This window comes from Cynocephalus volans, chromosome 1 (genome assembly GCF_027409185.1).
Source record: "Cynocephalus volans isolate mCynVol1 chromosome 1, mCynVol1.pri, whole genome shotgun sequence".
NCBI classification, from domain to species: Eukaryota; Metazoa; Chordata; class Mammalia; order Dermoptera; family Cynocephalidae; genus Cynocephalus; species Cynocephalus volans.
In genome coordinates, this window is record NC_084460.1 from 76,013,365 (window position 1) to 76,032,564 (window position 19,200).

At 34.3% G+C, this 19,200-nt stretch overlaps 1 protein-coding gene across 1 annotated transcript in view; it reads left to right on the top strand.

Moving 5' to 3' along the window:
• Positions 1-19,200, top strand: part of RNF13 (ring finger protein 13) — a 152,497-nt gene that overhangs the window by 15,312 nt on the left and 117,985 nt on the right. Inside the window, exons 2-3 of the mRNA XM_063076804.1 lie at positions 11,501-11,628; positions 13,899-13,979. Coding sequence (XP_062932874.1) covers positions 11,515-11,628; positions 13,899-13,979 — 195 coding nt within the window. The 5' untranslated portion in view covers positions 11,501-11,514. The remainder of the gene's footprint in view (positions 1-11,500; positions 11,629-13,898; positions 13,980-19,200) is intronic.

The following is a 19,200-nucleotide window of genomic DNA, read 5'->3' on the forward strand; positions in this document are numbered from 1 at the left end:
GGCATGGACCAGTGGCACAACAGATAACAGGTCTGACTACAGATCAGAAGATTGAGGAATTTTGCTTTGGTTGGTGGTAATAGTTAAAAAACTTAGATCAGGCTTGCTTTTAGTTTGGGTGGTGTATTAATCCATTTCTGTTACTTATAACAAAATACCTGGAACTGGGTGATTTATAAGAAAACAAAATTTATTGCTCACAGTTTCAGGATCTGGGAAGTCCAAAGTCTGGGGAGCACATCTGATGAGGGTCTTCCTTGATGGTGGCCTCAGTGAAACAGGTTATCTCATTCGAGATAGCAGAAGCAGAGAGTGAGACTGACATCATTCACCCTTTTTTTTAAAGCCACCAGAACCGCTTCCATTATTCCAAGAATGGATCAATCCATTCACAAAGGTGCAGTGCTCACAATCCAATCACCTCTCCAAGGCTCTGCCTTTCAACCACCACAATAGGATTTCCTACTCTCTTAACATTGTCACAGTGGGGACCAAGCCTCCAATGCATTAAACTTTTGGGGGGACACAATTCAATCCATAATAGATGGCTTTATTTTAGAGGAATTTACTGGGTAACCTTCTGTTTCCTTTCATTAAAATATTGGGCATCTTATTTTTGCTTAAAAAATTAAGCCTTGTTGTTTTGTTTTATGGGAATTTAATTATGGTATAGGTTAGTATTTCTATTTGTCAGACTCCTGGAAATCATGATACTTTTTAAGGAACACTGAAGTTATTGATGTATTCAGGTGTTATATGAATTGAAAACAATATTTTGGAAGAAATTTTATAGTACCGTATGTATGTAATATACATATGTGACTATGATCACATTTGTAGGAAAAATAACCTATTTAATGAAATGTGACTGGCTATTATAAATTTTCTACTAAAATTTATCACTGATTATTCACTTCTTTTTTCTGTTAGTGCTCGATACAGTATACATTCTATTGATACTTATTGTAGTATAAGATACATTTATTGAGAGAATCAAATTGAAATTACTGTCTATTAAGTCCTTTTGCAAATTAGGAAAAGATTACAATTATTATAGCATTGGAGTATTTTGGTCCAGTTTTTGAAATATCAATAATGCTCAGGAATGTAGCTTGAGAACCAATTGGATATGAGCTTATTTGGAGGCTTTCTTATGGAGGTGGTTGGCTGTTTCATGAGTGTTATTTGGCACTGAAGCAGTTGATGTCAGACTGTTGAGTTATCTTCAGAATTGAAAGTTATTTGGAAAGGAATTTCCTGAAAGTAATGTTGGTCTTAAACACTGACTAAATGTCTCTACCATTCTAAAGTGAAGCTTTAAAGTGTAATTTTGTATAGATGACTTGTAAAGTATTGTTACAGATTTAAAAGGGAAGTTCGGATTTACTGGGATGCTTGGGAAATTTTTAAATTTGCAATTACAAGACCAGCATTAGATGAGTAACTGTCATCTGTGCACTGGTGCCATACAGATAATCATGTGTACCAGCTGGTGTGCCCAAGTTCTTGAAAATGATGCCAAGAGAAAAGCAACAAAACCAAGAGTTCTTTGAAAGTATCAATAAAATTAACCTTTAGCTGGATTAATTAAGAAAAAAAGAGAAGACTTAAGTAACTAAAATCAGTAATGAAAGAGAGGACATAACTGTCAATTTTATAGAAATAAAAAGGATTATGAAAGAGTGCTATGAACAATTGTACACCAAGAAATTGGATGACCTAGATGAAATGGACAAATTCATAGAAACACACAACCTACCAAGACTGAATCAGGAAGAAATCGAAAGTATGAATAGACCTATAACTAGTAAAAAGATTGAATTAGTCATCAAACTGATTACAATCAAAGAATTTCTTTTTTCCTAAGAATGAAAGCCCAGAATCAGATGGTTTCACTTGTGAATTCTACCAAACATTTAAAGAAGAATTAACACCAATCCTTCTCAAACTTTTCTGAAAAAACTGAAAAAGAGGGAACACTTCTTAACTCATTCTAAGATGCCAAAATTACCTTGAAACCAAAGTCAGATAACGATACTACAAAAAAAGAAACTTACAGACCAATATCCTTATGACTATTGATGCAAAAATCTTCAACAAAATACTAGCAAACTGAAATCAACAGCACATTAAAAGGATTATACACCATAACCCAAGTGGGATTTATTCCTGGAATGCAAAGGTGATTCAACATACAAAAAATAATCAGTGTAATACACCTTATTAAAAGAATTAAGGGGAAAAAACACATGATCATTTCAATTGATGCAGAATAAGCATTTGACAAAATTCAATGCCTTTTCATAATGAAAACGCCCAAGAAGCCATAAAAAGAAAGGAACTACCTCAACATTATAAAGGCTGTATATGAAATTATATTATAATAAGTGGCAAAAGACTGAAAGCCTTTTCTCTAAGATCAGGAACAAGACAAGGATGCCCCATTTTGCCACTTCTATTCATCGTAGTAGTGGAAGTCCTAGCCAGAGGAACTAGGCAAGAAAAAGGAAATAAAAGGGATCCATATTGGCAAAGAAGAAATGAAATTGTCTTTGTTAGCAGACAACATGATCTTAAAGGTAGAAAATTCTAAAGATTCCACAAAAAGAAAAAAGAAAAAAAAACTATTAGAACTAATAAATGAATTCAGGAAAGTTGCAGGATGTAAAATCAACATTCAAAATTCAGTTGCATTTCTATACACTAACAATGAACATTCCAAAAAGGAAATTAAGAAAACAATTCCATTTACAGTAGCAACAAAAAAAATAAAATATTCAAGAATATATTCAACCAGAGGTGAAAGACTTGTACACTGAAAATTACAAAACTTTTCTGAAAGAAATTAAAGAAGATATTAATAAATGGGTAGACATCTTATGTTTATGGTTTGATAGACTTAATTTTTTTTTTTTTTTTACTTACTATATTTTTATATATTTTTGATGCCAAACATTTTTTTCAGAACATTGAAAGAAAATTCCTAAGCTGATGCCGGCTAATCAGTTAGATTGTTTGAAACCATTTTAAAGTGTTATTTGGAGGTAGAACTCACTTCAAAAATGCAAGCTTTTAATTGTAATCATGATTTTAAAAAGATTCTAACATTGTTTATTATTATTAAAATAAGCAAATTTGGTTATATTGCAGCAAAATGATAACTGAATTTTTAAGTTCTATAGAACAGAGCCACCATTGAAGTATTTTTTTTTCTTTTTTAAGTTTTATTTTGTCGATATACATTGTGGCTGATTATTGCTCCCCATCACCAAAACCTCCCTCCCTTCTCCCTCTCCCCCTCCCCCCTAACAATGTCCTTTCTGTTTGCTTGTCGTATCAACTTCAAGTAGTTGTGGTTGTTATATCTTCTTCCCCCCCCCCCGGTTTGTGTGTGTGTGTGTGTGTGTGTGTGTGTGTGTGTGAATTTATATATTAATTTTTAGCTCCCTCCAATAAGTGAGAACATGTGGTATTTCTCTTTCTGTGCCTGACTTGTTTCACTTAATATAATTCTCTCAAGGTCCATCCATGTTGTTGCAAATGGCAGTATTTCATTCGTTTTTATAGCTGAGTAGTATTCCATTGTGTAGATGTACCACATTTTCTGTATCCACTCATCTGATGATGGACATTTGGGCTGGTTCCAACTCTTGGCTATTGTAAAGAGTGCTGCGATGAACATTGGGGAACAGGTATACCTTCGACTTGATGATTTCCATTCCTCTGGGTATATTCCCAACAGTGGGATAGCTGGGTCATATGGCAGATCTATCTGCAATTGTTTGCGGAACCTCCATACCATTTTCCATAGAGGCTGCACCATTTTGCAGTCCCACCAACAATGTATGAGAGTTCCTTTATCTCCGCAAGATAGACTTAATATTATTAAGATGTCAGTACTACCCAAAGCAGTCTACAAATTTAATGCACTCCCTGTCAAAATCCCAGTTATGTTTTTTGTAGAAATAGAAAAATCAATCCTAAACTACATATGGAATCTCAAAGGATCTCAGATAGCCAAAACAATATTGAAAAAGAACAAAGTTGGATGTCTCATAATTGATTTCAAACTTACTACAAAGCTATAGTAATTAAAATAGTGTGGCATAAAGATAGACATGTATACCAATGGAATATAATAGAGAGCCCAGAAATAAGGCCTCACATATGTGGTCAAATGATTTTTGACAAGGGTACCAAGGTCATTAAATGGAGAAAGGAGTATACCCAATGTTTTCAACAGATGATGTTGGCAAAACTGAATATCCACATGCAAAAGAACGAGGTTAGACCCCACCTTACACTGTATATAAACATTAACTCAAACATTAACTCAAAATTGATCAAATGTCTAAACCTAACAGCTAATGTACAAAAAAACCCTTAGAAGAAAACATAGGGAACATCTTCACAACAGTATATTTAGCAATAATTTCTTATATATGACACCAAAAGCACAGGCAGCAAAACAAAAATAGGTAAGTTGGACTTCATGAAAATTAAAAACTTTTATGCATCAAAGGACACTGTCCGCAGAGTGAAAAGACAGTCCACAGAATGGGAGAAAATATTTCTCAATCATATATTGAATAAGGGATTGATTAGAATATATAAAGAACTCTTATAACTCAACAACAAAAAATCAAACAGCCCAATTAAAAAATGAGTACAGGACCTGAATAGGCATTTCTCCAAAGAAGATGTCCAAATGGCCAATAACCACCTGAAAAGATGCTCAACATCACTAATCAGGAGGGAAATACAAGTCAAAACCACAATGAGATACCACTTTACACACATTAGGATGGCTATATAAAAAACAAAACAAAATAACAAGTGTTGGCAAGAATGTGAAGTAACCTTTGTGCACTGTTGGAGGGAATGTAAAATGGTACAGTCCTTGTGGAAAATAGTGATTAATCAAAAAATTCAATATAGAATAACTGTATGATTCTGCAATTCTACTTCTGGGTATGTACCCCATATAATTGAAAGCAGTAACTAAAACAGATATTTGTTTGCAATAGCCAAAAGGTGGAAGCAACTGATGTGTCCATGGATGGATGAATGGATAAATAAGTTGTGGTGTATACATACAATGTAATATTAGTCAGCCTAAAAAAGGAAAGAAATTCTGACACATGCTATAACATGGATGCAACTTCAAGAGTAGTATGCTAAGTGAAATAAGCCTGTCACAAAAGGACAAATATTGTATGATACCACTTTGAACATAGAGTTGTTAAATTCATAGGACTGCAAGAATAGTGGATGCCAAGGGCTTGGGGGGAGGGGGGCGGAATGGGTAAATAGTGTTTAATGGGTACTGAGTTTCAGTTTGGAAAGAAGAGAAAGTTCTGGAGATGGATAGTAGTGATGGTTGAACAACAATGTGAATATTGTTAAGTGAATACACTTAAAAATGTTTAAGAGTTGGTTAATTTTATGTTATGTTTATTATAACACATTAGAAAATGAGGCTGAAATTTATTATACAAATTCTCGAACATAGAAAAGTAGAGAAATAGAATAATGAATCCCAATGTAATTTTCACCTGATTTAACATGTATTTTTTTTCTAAAGTAGTACTTTAAATTATAGATATTGTGACATTTTACTCTTAAGTACTTCACTAGGCATCTTAAAAAATAGTATTGTGGTACATGAGAAAGTCTATCTATCATCATACCTAAGAAAATTAACAATTATTTTTGAAAAGATATCTAATGTCCAGACCATATTTACATTATCCCTGTTGTTATCAGACTTTTTTATTGTTAATTTGATTGAACCATGTGTTGTATTTGGGTTTAATGTTTCTCGTCTCTTTTTTTTTGTGGCTGGCAGGTGCTGTAATCTGGATACTCGATTTTGCTGTTATAACACCGTGCTCTAACCAGCTGAGCTAACCTTAGCCAGCCCTCTCATCTCTTTTAACAGATGGCAATCTCATGCTTTTTCCCTATTTTGTCTTCTACTGTTTTGTTTATTCTGTTGAATTTTATAGAAATTGGGGCATTGCTCTCAAGCAAGATTCCACCTTATGGTGTCTTATGACTTATTTTATTCCATTCTGTATAATTGGTATAAGCTTAGAATTGGGTTTAAACAGTTTTGTGAAAATACATCTTAAATGATACAGTATAGACTGAACAGAAATTAGAAAGAGAATTTGCCCATTGGAAAACTCTTTAGACAGTGTCAGGAAGCTGATTTCAGATTAATGTCTGTTAATTAGTAGAATTCTGTCAAATAGTAGGCAAAATTAGATGTAATCAAGGATGATGGTGATGGACACATCTGTAGAAACCTGCTTGGTAGTTCTCAAGGGTTTCTTGCATATTCTCTTCTTTGGACTCCCTCCTTTTGTTTTTTAAAGTTTATTAATTTATATATATATATATATATATATATATATATATATTTTACATTCTCAGATGTTGCAGAGCAGTTAGAGGGAAGGGGGAGAAGGTAAAGGGAAAGGAAATAGGGTGGGAGAAGGAGAAGGAGTGAACTCCCTCCTTTGAAGAAGTGTAATTTTCTTCCATTTATAGGCATACGCAGAATGAATATAGGGTTATGTTCTGTCTTTGGTAATGTGAGAGGGAGAGGTAGAAGGAAAAAGATGGAGGGAGGGAAGAAAAGAGATAGATATTTGTAATCAGCAAGATTTTACTAGGTTTTTCTATATGTTCTCTCCTTCTAAGCATGGTTTTAAAGAAATATTCTCAAGATGAATGTGTTCTATTTGGAGGTGATAAGAGTCAGGACAAAAAATACTTTATTGTATTCTATTGTAGAGTCTGCAACAGTTGAATAAATCCAAGGATAAGAGGCCAGTAAGAGTTGTAATGGGAAAGAAAGGTACAACACCCACTCTGCATGACCAGCAGTGGTCAGACGTTCTGATGGACATTTATACTCTCAATAACTGACAGACAACCTGGCACTAACTTTGTAGGAGGATATAGACCAGGAGCATAGCATATCAGCATAAAATACATCTTCATTGAGAAGCCTTGCATTTATCCAGGTGAGCTTTCATACTCACCAAAATGTGTCCTGGATTGTAACTGATGAGATCAAATGTGTGGATGTGTGTCACCTCAGCATAGAAAAGTGTCATATATGAAAGGAACCGTGGATAACCATCCAGGAATAGCTTCCAGGTTCCGTCAAGGGTCATGCTTAGTTTCAAGAAATACACACTGCAGGGAATCAAAGCCTTTCTTTGTTTATGTTTTTGTAACAAGCTTTTATAGTTAACTTAGTCTTTCCAGTTTAAATGCTTTTTACCAATCTGGGAGTCATTTTTACAATAAATAATATTGCCTAGTAACACAATTGACAGTCTACATTTATCTTAACTCTAGGTTAAGTGCTAGGAGAAGGTGTTAAAGGATTTAAGCTTGTTAACCTTTCTCCTCAGGAGACTTCCTGGAAGGAGGGAAGATTTAAACTAAAATTTTAAAAAACAGCAACAACAAAAAGCTTTTGTGCATTTTTGAGACTGTGATAACAACCATGGACCTTTTTCACAGAAACTCCATATATTTATACATGCACAAAATTTTGCTTATAATTTCATAAGATTTATAATTTTCCCCAAATTTTCTTTTGAAGGTAGAGGAGAGTGTAATTTATTTTCAGGATGACACATGAATGAAGATATAGAGCCAGCAAGGTACATTCTTGGAAACAGTGAGTTGATCAGAGCAAGGCTGACTATAAGAGTATAGAGAAATTAAATTGTTTAGGTTGGACAGACGCTTAAATGAAAATTTTAGACCTTTTGCTTCTTCTCTCATATTTACTTCTATTGACCACTGCTTTCCCTCCCCCCCATTCATTTCAGTTCTTTTCTGTCTTGACTTTTGTGAAATCAGTCTCTCTCTTTCTCTGCTTACTCTCCTTTTCTCATAAATTTAGATATTCTTCAGTTTTCTTTAGTCCTCTTTTTGATTTTCACTTTTATATTAAGATCACTTCAGTTATCACCTATTTGTTCATGATTCTAGACCTTTATTACTGCTTGTTTACATGTCCACCAGAATGTTCCACAAATATTAAGTTCAAAGATTTCCAAATTGTACTTATCCCATTCGCTGTGTTCAGCCTCTGTATTTCCTGTTTTATCTATTAGCATCCCCACCCAAAGTCTTTTCCTTCTGTGTTCCACTGCTGTGTTAAGCCCTTCTGTGCATGATTGTATTTATTCCACAGAGTTGTCTTTTAGGTCCTATGAGTCTCCTTTTCCAGATAAAACAATTTATGTAGTTTAAACATTTTGCCTCAAAATCACAATGTTAGTATGTGACAGTGCAGGGACATAAACCCCAGATCTTTCTAATACTAAGTACCATATTCTTACTGTAATTATTACACTACCACCCACTTCTGTGATTTTAAGAAAAAATTAAAGATGTACCTATAGGTTTAACTGTAAGTATTTATTAGTGAGTTTATAACAGTTTTAAAAAAACAAATCTCCAACAATAGGGATCCCTGTTCAGTCCATTATAGAATACACATAGGAATATCATGTAGGAATTATACATCGTATGTTTGACCAATAGTTTTTATTTTATATAAGCAAATTATATATGGAAACCCAGTATATTAAAATATATTAAGAAAAAAAATGGTGGTTGAAAGAGATGGATGCTCTAGAGTGTCTCATGGACAGTTCTCTGCAATGGTTCTTGAGGGGATGCTGTGGTGCATTTTTTTCCAAATGTAGTTAATGAATTAGAATATTCACAATACATTAAGTGAAAAGAATACAGTTAGCAAAACACTGTGTACTGTGTGTCCCCAATTTTGCTAAGTATGTATGCGAATGTACACATAGCTAAAAGACTGGAAAGTTATACGTCTAAATTTGGACACTGGCTGTTCTTTAAAATGTTAATTAAAAAAGGCAATAAAAGAAAAAAAGTAAAATTAAAACACACTGCATATTATTAAATACACACACATACATACACACTCACTTATACACAAAGTAAAAGAAGGAAATAATCCAGTGAATGTTGTGCTATGAGCATTGATTTGAAGCACTTGAATACCTGTGTAGGCAAGGGGCCATGTCTTACTCTTTGAACATCAACTTTGGATATTGATGCTCTTTTCAGTTGTGCTTAAGAGTGTGGGCTTTGGAGACATACTGTTAGGTTTTAGTGCTATCATCATTGTTTGATCTCGGGCGAGTTGCTTAACAGTGCCTAAGTTTTTCCCATCTATGAAAAGATAACTACCTCAGAGGGAGTTGTTAGGATTACATGAGTTAACTCAATAAAATGCTTACCAGCAAGCAGTAAGTAGTCAATATTAGTTGTTGTGGTTATTATTATTATTATATCTTTAGAGTTATTTTCCGTCCAAACTCTGTCTCCCTCCACCTCCCCCAAAGTTGGCTGGAAATTCCAGAACTGTAGAAGAAAAGTCATAGTTCTTATTCGTATTCAGTTTCCCAAACAGATACTGGTGAACATGTTGCATATTTATTCTTGCTAGTAAAATTTAATAACTGTACCTTATTTTGTAAGGATTTGTAGATTTTTATGGTACGATTTCTGGCCAGAAATTGTTCACATTCAGTGATCTCGAATATAGGACTCATTATATGGTTGTACTCGTGGCTATGATTTATTGCAGCAAATAGAAAAGGTGCTTGAGGTAAAGTCCCATGTAAACCAGGTGTAAGCTTCTCAGGGTCCTTTCCCAGTGGAGACACACAGGATGTCCTTAGTTCCTCCTGCAATGAGTCGTGACAGCATGTGAAGTGTCTCCTAGGGAAGCTCATTAGTGACTCAGTATCCAGGGCTTATACTGGGGACTGTTCGTGTAACACCATCTGCCTGGCATGTACCAAAATACCAGACTCTCAGAAAGAAAACAGGTGTTCAACACAAACCACATTTTTTTTTTTGCAAAGTTTAGGCACAATGAGCTGTTCTTACCATGAAATGGTGGGACCCCTCCTGAAATCTAAATTACCAGATGCCAGCCAGGGGCCATCGTTATAAGCAGGCATTTCTAAATGACAGCAATCTCAGGCCTGGTTTGTTAACTCTTCTGCACAGTGGTATGTTATTAAATGTATTTTACCTAAGAAACTAATGTTGACAAATCTATATGTTTTAAAAACAGCTTTATTAAAATATACTTGACAGTATAAAATTCACCCATGTAAAGTGCAGTGAGTTTTAGTAAATTTATAGAATTATACAACCATTACCACAATCTGATTTTAGAACATTTTTATTATCTCCCCTCTGCTGAGAAAACCTGTACCCACTAGTAGTCATTCCCCATTCTCCACGTTCTTTTCTCCTCCCATCCCTCTGCCCTGTGGGCCCCCCTCCCCCAGTCGACCACTAATCTACTTCCTGTCTCTGTGGAACAAATCTGTACTTTAACATGTTTTCCCGTTTATTTCATCTCTGATATTAACAGCCTTGTAAGATGGTAGTACAAAAGTTATTCACAGGTATTTCACTTTCAGTGTGTGAGTCAGAGATTCAGAGTTTAAGTCTATATGGTAGCTTCTAAATCCAGAGTACTTAACAACAGTAATCATCATCAAAATTGATATTATACCTGAATTGGTAGTATTTAATGAAATAATTCATTATAAAGGCCCTTGACTTTGCAAACTTTGTTCTCACTTGTTTAAAAGTATATTATATAGTTGATTGAGGCTTACCAATGAGAATTTTGATATTTATTTAGTTAACATTTAGTCCTTCCATGGTATTTTTTGCTGTAAGGTAGAAAAGGACTCATGTAAAGAACTGGATGAGGTTGGGAGAGATAGCTGCACTGTTGCCCTTAGGATGCAGAGGGGGAGAAAAGTACAGACTGTTAGGAGGTAAAGGGCAAAGAGTATTGCTTTATAGTAAGCAGCTATTTTTTTGCATCCTCTAATGTGGGTACAACACGCAAGAATAAATAAAAAGTAAATTTATAGGGCTGGCTGGTTAGCTCACTTGGTTAGAGTGCAGTGCTTGATAATACTTCAGATCCCCATACTGGCTAGCTACCAAAAAAAAAAAAAAAAAAAGTAAATTTACATGTAAATTTATATTGAACCAGAGGCTAAAAATTCTAAAAATTGTAGAAAATTTAAAATTTTAAAGCAAAGGTGCTGGTGCTTTCAACTATCATTTTGTGTGAAACCTAGTTTCTCTGAAAATTGGATTAGTATACAAACTTGTACTGTAAACTGAGCAGCGTGGGAGGATGTTTGTTTTGTGGCTAAAACATGGAGCTTAGTCACTGTGAATTATGTAGGGTATTGACTAATCCTGGATATTTACCTAAATATCCAGATCTGTGTAAATTCTTATGCTTTTGAAATGTAAGCTTTCATTTCACTGTTAACACATTTGTAATTTAAAGGGATACTTTTTGGACATTAGGAATTAATGTATCAAATGATTTATTCTCAAGGACAAAGGACCAGCTGTCATTGTTACTCATGTCCATGTCTTCCAGGTGATTTTTACGAGATGCTGCTTTCCATAGGGATGCTCATGTTGTCGGCCACACAAGTTTACACCATCTTGACTGTCCAGCTCTTTGCATTCTTAAACCTATTGCCTGTGGAAGCAGACATTTTAGCAGTAAGTACAGTAAAATTTATTCATGTCTAAAAATGTCCTTTAAAAGTCCTGAATGATGGAATCTTATAAGGTGTTTGCCTGCAGACATACCCAAGCACATAGACACGGTTACTTGAAAGTGGAGTGGCTTATTCAATTTTTATTGCTTAAAATCAAATGTAAGATCTTATGCACAGTAGGTACCTAATAAATGGTGTCACTCTTGAGAGTGTGTATGTGTATGTGAGTGCTTGTGCACACATATCTATGTGTTTGCATGTTTATGTAGAATCTTACTGTTTTTCTTGGTACCCAGTATATTTCTAATGACTATAACATCTCAATAGTATCTCTATTGATATAATATTTTAAGAAATCGTACAAGCTATCCATAGAAAAGTTCAACCTAAGATTAGCATTAATGAGTCAGAACAGAAATACAGTGTTCCTATCTTTGATGGTAGATAGAAAAGTTTTTAGAGGAGATTGTTCCTCAAAACCTTGTATCTTCTCTAGGCTACTGTCTTACTGTCCTCTACACTAGGAAGTCTATGTATTTCCTATTTCTCATTTCTGAGAAGGAAGAAAAAGAGGAATGAATTGTGTGCTTGTGTGTATGCCTATACTCTGTGTCTGTGCTAAGAATTTGCTTTTACTTAGTTAATATTTAGTCCTTTCGCGGTATTTTTTGCTGTAAGGTAGATAGGGACTCATGTAAAGAACTGGATGAGGTTGGGAGAGGTAGCTGCACTGTTGCCCTTAGTATCTAGAGGGGGAGAAAAGTACAGATTGTTAGGAGGTAAAGGGCAAAAAGTATTACTTTATAATAAGCAGCTTTTTTTTTTTGCATCCTCTAATGTGGGTACAACATGCAAGAGTAAATAAAAAGTAAATATATAGGGCTGGCTTGTTAGCTCACTTGGTTAGAGTGTGGTGCCAGTTTCTGATTGTTAGTGATTTGCTTAAAGATATATAGGGAGAGATAGAACGGCTAGAATTGTTGCTAACCAAAGCTTGATGTGGTCCTCAGCCATGCTTCTGCATATTGTGGCACTTCTGGATGATTCCTTCTGTAGGATCATTGTAGAACATTGGAGAGCCATGATGGTTATTACTATATCATAGCTTTTGAAGGCAGAGACACTCTGGTAGTCTACATGAAAATTCTCACCCTTTGCCATTCTCTTTAGCAGGGAACTGGTTGATTAAATTTTTCTGGAATAGTATGGGTTTTTTGAGGTGTAGCAGACATAAAACCTTTAAGGACTAAGTCCATTGCTATTCCAATCTCTACTCTAAATTCGTCCCCAAAGTCCTGGGAATATTCTTGGAGTGACTTTTGGAAGGAATTAGGAGATTTATGATTGATCAGGGAATGTTCTCCTTGTCTTTCTTCTTTCTCTTCGTTGATTTTTTTTTCATTTTATCTGTCTCTCTTTTTTCCCTCTGATGTTTCTAATGCCTGTCATTAGTTTGTCTTATTTCTTTCTTTTGTACCTGAGGTGGATTGTTATTCTGTGGTCCAGTTGTCTAATGGGTTAAATGATTTTTGGTGGACTGCCCTGGGAACTTAACCATTTGTGACCTTGATCAAATTACTTGGCCACTCTGTATGCCTCAGTTTCTATATTTGTAACTGGAATGTTGTGGTGATGGTTAAATAAGATAACTGCCTGCTTAGAAAAGTATCTGGCACATAGTAAATGTTTTGTATACCATTTTTGTCTTCATTATAATTATCATTCTGATCATCCTTTACTCACCCTTTTGAGAAGGTATGAGAGTTCCCAAGTTGTATTTTTTAATGTAGAGACAAAACAAAATGTTAGTTATAGAAGAATAGTCAATCCTTTTTGCCATCAGTGTTCCCTGTGGTTCAGGAAGGTAGGTTGGAATTAATGTTGATGTTATCTAGTGAAGGAACCATTAACATGGGAGCTGCTTAAATCTGGCCTCTATGTTGATAGTAAAGGATAGAAGGCTGATCAGAATTCAGAGATAGCTGGAGGGTGGGATACTAGGGAATTGTCTGTGGGAACAAGTCAGAAAGCAATAGGTTGATGAATGTTATAGAATTATCATTGCTGTTTGATAATAATAATATATCAGAATCCAGCTTAAGCATTTATGTATGTTATAAATTGCATATATTCCTTGCTATATTAATGGATGCGTATTTACAAATTTGATTTTATTGTGATAAGTGACAATTTACATAATTTAATAAGCTTTTGCTTTTAATGTTATGTGTAAATTGCTTTTAACTTAATTACTTTTAATTTTATATTTAGTATAATTTTGAAAATGCGTCTCAGACATTTGATGACCTTCCAGCAAGATTTGGTTATAGACTTCCAGCTGAAGGTTTAAAGGTAAGAAAATAGTAATACATGGTAAAGGCACAGGGTATTTAATAAGGTGATTTTTATTACTCTTCATTTATTTAAAGAATGAAAATGTTTCTTACTGTTTTTTATCATAAAACCTATAAATAGTCATTTGTAAATAGTGCAGACTATAAAAAAGGCATGAAAAAGAAAGTGAAAATCACGTATAATTGCATTATTCTGAATTAGCCACTGTTAACATTTTGGTATATAATATTTCGGACCTGTTTTCTAGGATATGTTGTGCTCTGTGTATGTGTGTGTGTTTGTACATGTATATGCACATATTTTATGTAAATGCTTACATATAAAATTTATATATAACACTATTAGACATGTGCTACTTGGTTTCCTGCCCTTTTCACTTAATTGTATATTTAGGTCATCTTTTTATGCTGATAGGTAAGAATCTACATCGTAAGGGCTGCATGTTTTTGCAATATAATGAAATACTATAGATTTCAAACATTTGTTTATTTAATTGTTCATAGTAGATATTTTGGTTGTCCAGTTTTTACTTTTACAAACAGTACTATGATGAATGTTTTTATCCTTGTATATTTATCCATTTATTTCCATAGGATACATTTCCAAATGTAGATTTGCTTTATTAATGGCATGCTTGTTTAAAATTTTGTTGTACATTTCCAGGTTGCCTTCCAGAAAGTTTGGGACAATTTAGAATTCCATCATTAGTATCTGAGACTGTTCTTTTTCCCACACCCTCTTAAATATTAGATATTATCAAATTTTTGCTAGTTTGATAAAAAAAAATCTAATGAGGTTAAACATCTTAATGTGTGTATTTGTGAGAGAGAGAGAGAGAGAGAGAGAGAGGAAGAGAGAATCGACTATTAGTGTTCTTTGACCATTTTAAAATTAAGGTGTCTATTTTTTCCTCATTGATTTGTAAGAGTTGTTTATATATTGCAATTATCAGTCTATGGTTTGTCATATATGCTTCAGATCATTTCCCCCAGTTTGTTCTTTATCTTTTAATTTTAAGTTTTCAGAAGTTTTGTGTATTTAGTTAAAAGGGGTTGTGGTTGGGAAATCTTTCCTTATTCCAAGACAATATAACATTTTTACATTATGTAAATTAGAATACATAAAATTGTAATTCTGTGTAGCTATGTACCACAGAATAGTTTTGGTTTGTTTTTTCTTAAAATTCCTTACTGAAGTACCATAAACCTATTATTCTCAATTAGGATGGCAGGCTCTTTTGGAGGGGAATATCAGCTTTTAATATTTAAAAAATTTTTAGATTACTTAGAAAATGTCCCCAGCGTTATACAACTATTTCTCATTGTAAAAATATTTAAACAGAAAAGAAGTATACATAAGAAAGAGGAAACACCTTTCTTTGCTCTTTCCATCCTGTACATACACACTAGTTGTATTTCCCTCCTCAGAGTTACATATTATTAGTGATTCTATAAGCCTTCAGATCCTTTTCTGAACATGTAGTGTTTTTTAGGTCTTTTTTGTTCATAAACTCATGAACTTGTGAAGCTCATAAATGGTTACTATTTTTGTATATAACAGGTTTCTTAATTCTTATAGTTCCTAAAACTCTAGCTAGTTTTACCCAGAAAGGGATTTGTAAAGGGATAAAGATCTTCAGAGTATCGTGGCTTTAAGAAGCAATTTCCAAACTGTTTCAGGAATAAAACCCAGCACCACCTTGCAGAATTGGCTGCATGGAGGATTGGTGCAGCCACTCGACCTTCAAACCATATCACCTCTTCTCTGATCAGGAAGCCTCTCTAGTTTTACTTCGAAGCATTCTGCCTCTACTGCCACCAGCTAATCAAAGATATCCTTTGCCAGACTATTTCCTCACATGGCTACTTCCACATTCAACACCTAGATTTTTCTGATTGATAGACTCTAGGCCGCATAGTTACTAGCTACATACTTAGGTGAAATACAGGGGTACTTCAAAAAGTTCACAGAAAGATTTGTATTATCTTTTAATTCTATTTTTCCACAAACTTTTTGAAGTACTCTTGTACTTAGCCATGATAGGGGCTGGGAAATATAGAACAGTTTTTTAATTGTTATTTTTGTTGTTTTATTCTACTTCGGGAAGATGGGATTCATAATGGGTTCAGAAAGTTTGGGTCACTGTGAATGACAAATATCTACTGCAGTGATTACCTTGACATTTGATTCCTCCACCTCCCCTATGTCTTAGACATCTTTCCACAACAGCACCTATAAATCTAGCATGTTCGTGTTAAGCACTGAATGGTATTCTGCATGGCATTTATTCATATTACAGAATACCATGCAGTGCTTATTAGCCATTTTCTTATAACAGATATTTTGTTTTTTTATTCAAGTCCAGTTATTTCTTTAGAATATAGGTCTATAAGTGGAATTGATGAATCAATAGGTATATACATCTAAAATATTCACAGACTGCCAAGTTACTTTTCCAAAGTCTATACTAATTTATTCCCATTGACAGTGTATGAGAATAACCATCTCCTTATACCCTTGTCAACACTTATCAGCCTTTTTAACTTTTGCCAGTCTGATGGGCAAAAAAGTATTATCTTGTTTTAATTTGCATCTCTGATTACCAAAGATTTTAAACTGGCAACCTCTTAATCTAGCATAAGGAGCAGACTGATTGTTTCTTCTCACTAGCCTTTCCTTTTAGTAAGCTTGTTTTAAAGAGTTTCATTAACTCTTGATAACCAGTCTTATTGGTGATCCTCTATTACTGTGTTACTGTAAATTTGGTTGACATTTTAAAAGATATTTTGACAAATTTGAAATTTGTTTATTCACTGCCTAAGAAAGAATAGTGTTAAATATCTACCTGTTTGTTGCACTATAACAATATAGGGTAAGTGCAGAAGTGAAATACTGTGACAGTAAAGAGACAGTGTTCTAACAAATTATTGTATTATGGATAGCTTCTATACCTGCATGACTGGTTTTGTCATGGCTCAAAGTCAGATTTAAAAATGCCAACCTACTTGATAGAGTTTGGATGTGTTGTCCCTGCCAAAACTCATGTGGAAATCTGATCCCCAATGTGGCAGTGCTGGGAGCTGTTTGAGCCGTGGGGGTAGATCCCTCATGAATGGATTAATGCTCTCCCTGGGGAAAGGGGGCTTGAGTGAGATTTTGCTCTGTTAGTTCCTGTGGGAGCTGGTTGTTTAAAAGACCCTGGCACCTCCCCTCTCCCTGTCTTGCTTACTCTTGCCATGTGATCTGCTTGTACCTGTCGGCTGCCTGCCACTCTCTGCCATGAGTAGAAGCAGCCTGAGGCTGTGCCAGATGCAGCTGTCCCAGAATCATAAGCCAACTAAACCTCTGTTCTTTATAAATTACCCAGTCTCAGGTATTTCCTTTATAGCAACACAAAATGGACTAATACACTACTCGTTATTTATAAGGAGGGCATGGTGATAATGAAGTGGTGTGGCTCACTATCGTGTATTGTCTATGAAACCAATGAAATTAATATGTTAAAAATATAACCAAGTTAATTTAAAAATACAATGTGGTTATTAAGAGACTTAGCTGGGAAATACCTTACTTTTAAACTTTGCCCAGAGAATTTAGGTGGGATAGTTTCTATAGGTCTTATAAAAACATCAGATATTTGTTGAATATCACTTATCAATTGAAATTCTGTGCTTGCATTACATTTTCATATGTCATAATAGTAAGTTAATAGTATTTAAAAGCATATTTGTCCTCTGTATTTTAAAAAATACTATTTAAATATAGGAAAATCAGAAAGCCAAGGAACCTTTTAGCTATTTGAATTTAATGCAAAAATGTGAATCTTAGCATGGATTAATATATGGCATGCGGTGTTGTAGAAGTTTTAAAAGAAAGATTTTATATTTTTATATAGGGAAGCATTATGTTTTCAGTTTTATATTTTAATTGGCTGTTTTGGAAGGTGCCTTTTCTAGATAACCTTTTTTAGACCTTGTAACCTTTGAGTATCATTAATAACCCCAACTAGTTTACAGTTCGTTCAGTTGGTGCATTTATAATATATTCGGGCAGAATTCAGAGCCATAAAACAGTTCTTTTTGGAAAACACAAGTTCTTGTCTTTGGAAAAGTAATATTTTAAACGTTTTAAACAGTGTTACTTAACAGTATAAGTATATACTTTAATTTTCCCCTGAATCAACCTATTCTTTGTTGCCCCTTTAGGCAGGGTCAGGTTAGTGAGAAGGTATTTATTAGCTTTATTCTTATTCTTTGCCTTCTAGATTTTTAGAATTCTATTTTTCTGGGAAGTCAAATTAGGATTTTCTAAAAGCCAAATGAATAGGACTCTTAGTTAATTTATACTGTTACTAGTCTATTTGCTTAGGGTCCAAATGAGAATTTCTTTGGTAGTGACTGCTGCTTCTTTTTTTGTTTGTTTTTTTGAACAGTCAAAAATCTATTGTGTTTTTCATTTCCAGGTTAGAGTGCGTTAATCAAACATGAATATAAAGGAGCTACAGGAAGGCAGCAGTTTTGGGTATACTGATAAAAATAAGAGTCTCTAGGAGAATCATGTTTATTGAAATTTGTGCTTTGGAGGTGCACAATTTTGTTTCTATTAGAAGTCCTGTTAGGAAACACTTGATCTAAATTGTCACTGTACGGATTTCATTTCCCAAGAACTTATATTCTTTGAAATCGTAGCAGGTATACATAAAAATGGGTTAATATCCTACATAGACAGTTCCCTGGATGCTAGCCCCTGCCCCCAACTCCGTTTCATTTTATACAAATACAAGTCAACTTAAGAATTGCTCAGGGTCTTTATTACCCTCCCACATAGGGAGCAAACATAAATTGGGCAGCCTTGACAGTGTCAAGACTATCATAGTGTGCAGAACAAATCCCCGCCTGAGATGGTGTTTCTAAAGATTGTTCTCTTTTAGAATGGTAGCTAGGGTTGGTGGACTGTTTCCTGTCTCTGTGGTTTTTTAGTAAGCCAGAAGTGGCTATGCCTCAGATCAAATGGGATTAATGTGTTCCCTTAAGTCTAAATATATGGGGTTAATATGTTCCCTTAAGTCTAAATACCTGGTAAGACATCTAGCAATGAGATATCATTTGGTGTGATCATTGTTCAGAGTTGGACACTCAACAGGTAGTTCATCACAGAGAATCCTCGTTAAACATTTCAAGAGGTCTTTGACCTCTGAGTTTGATGTTATAACCTTATT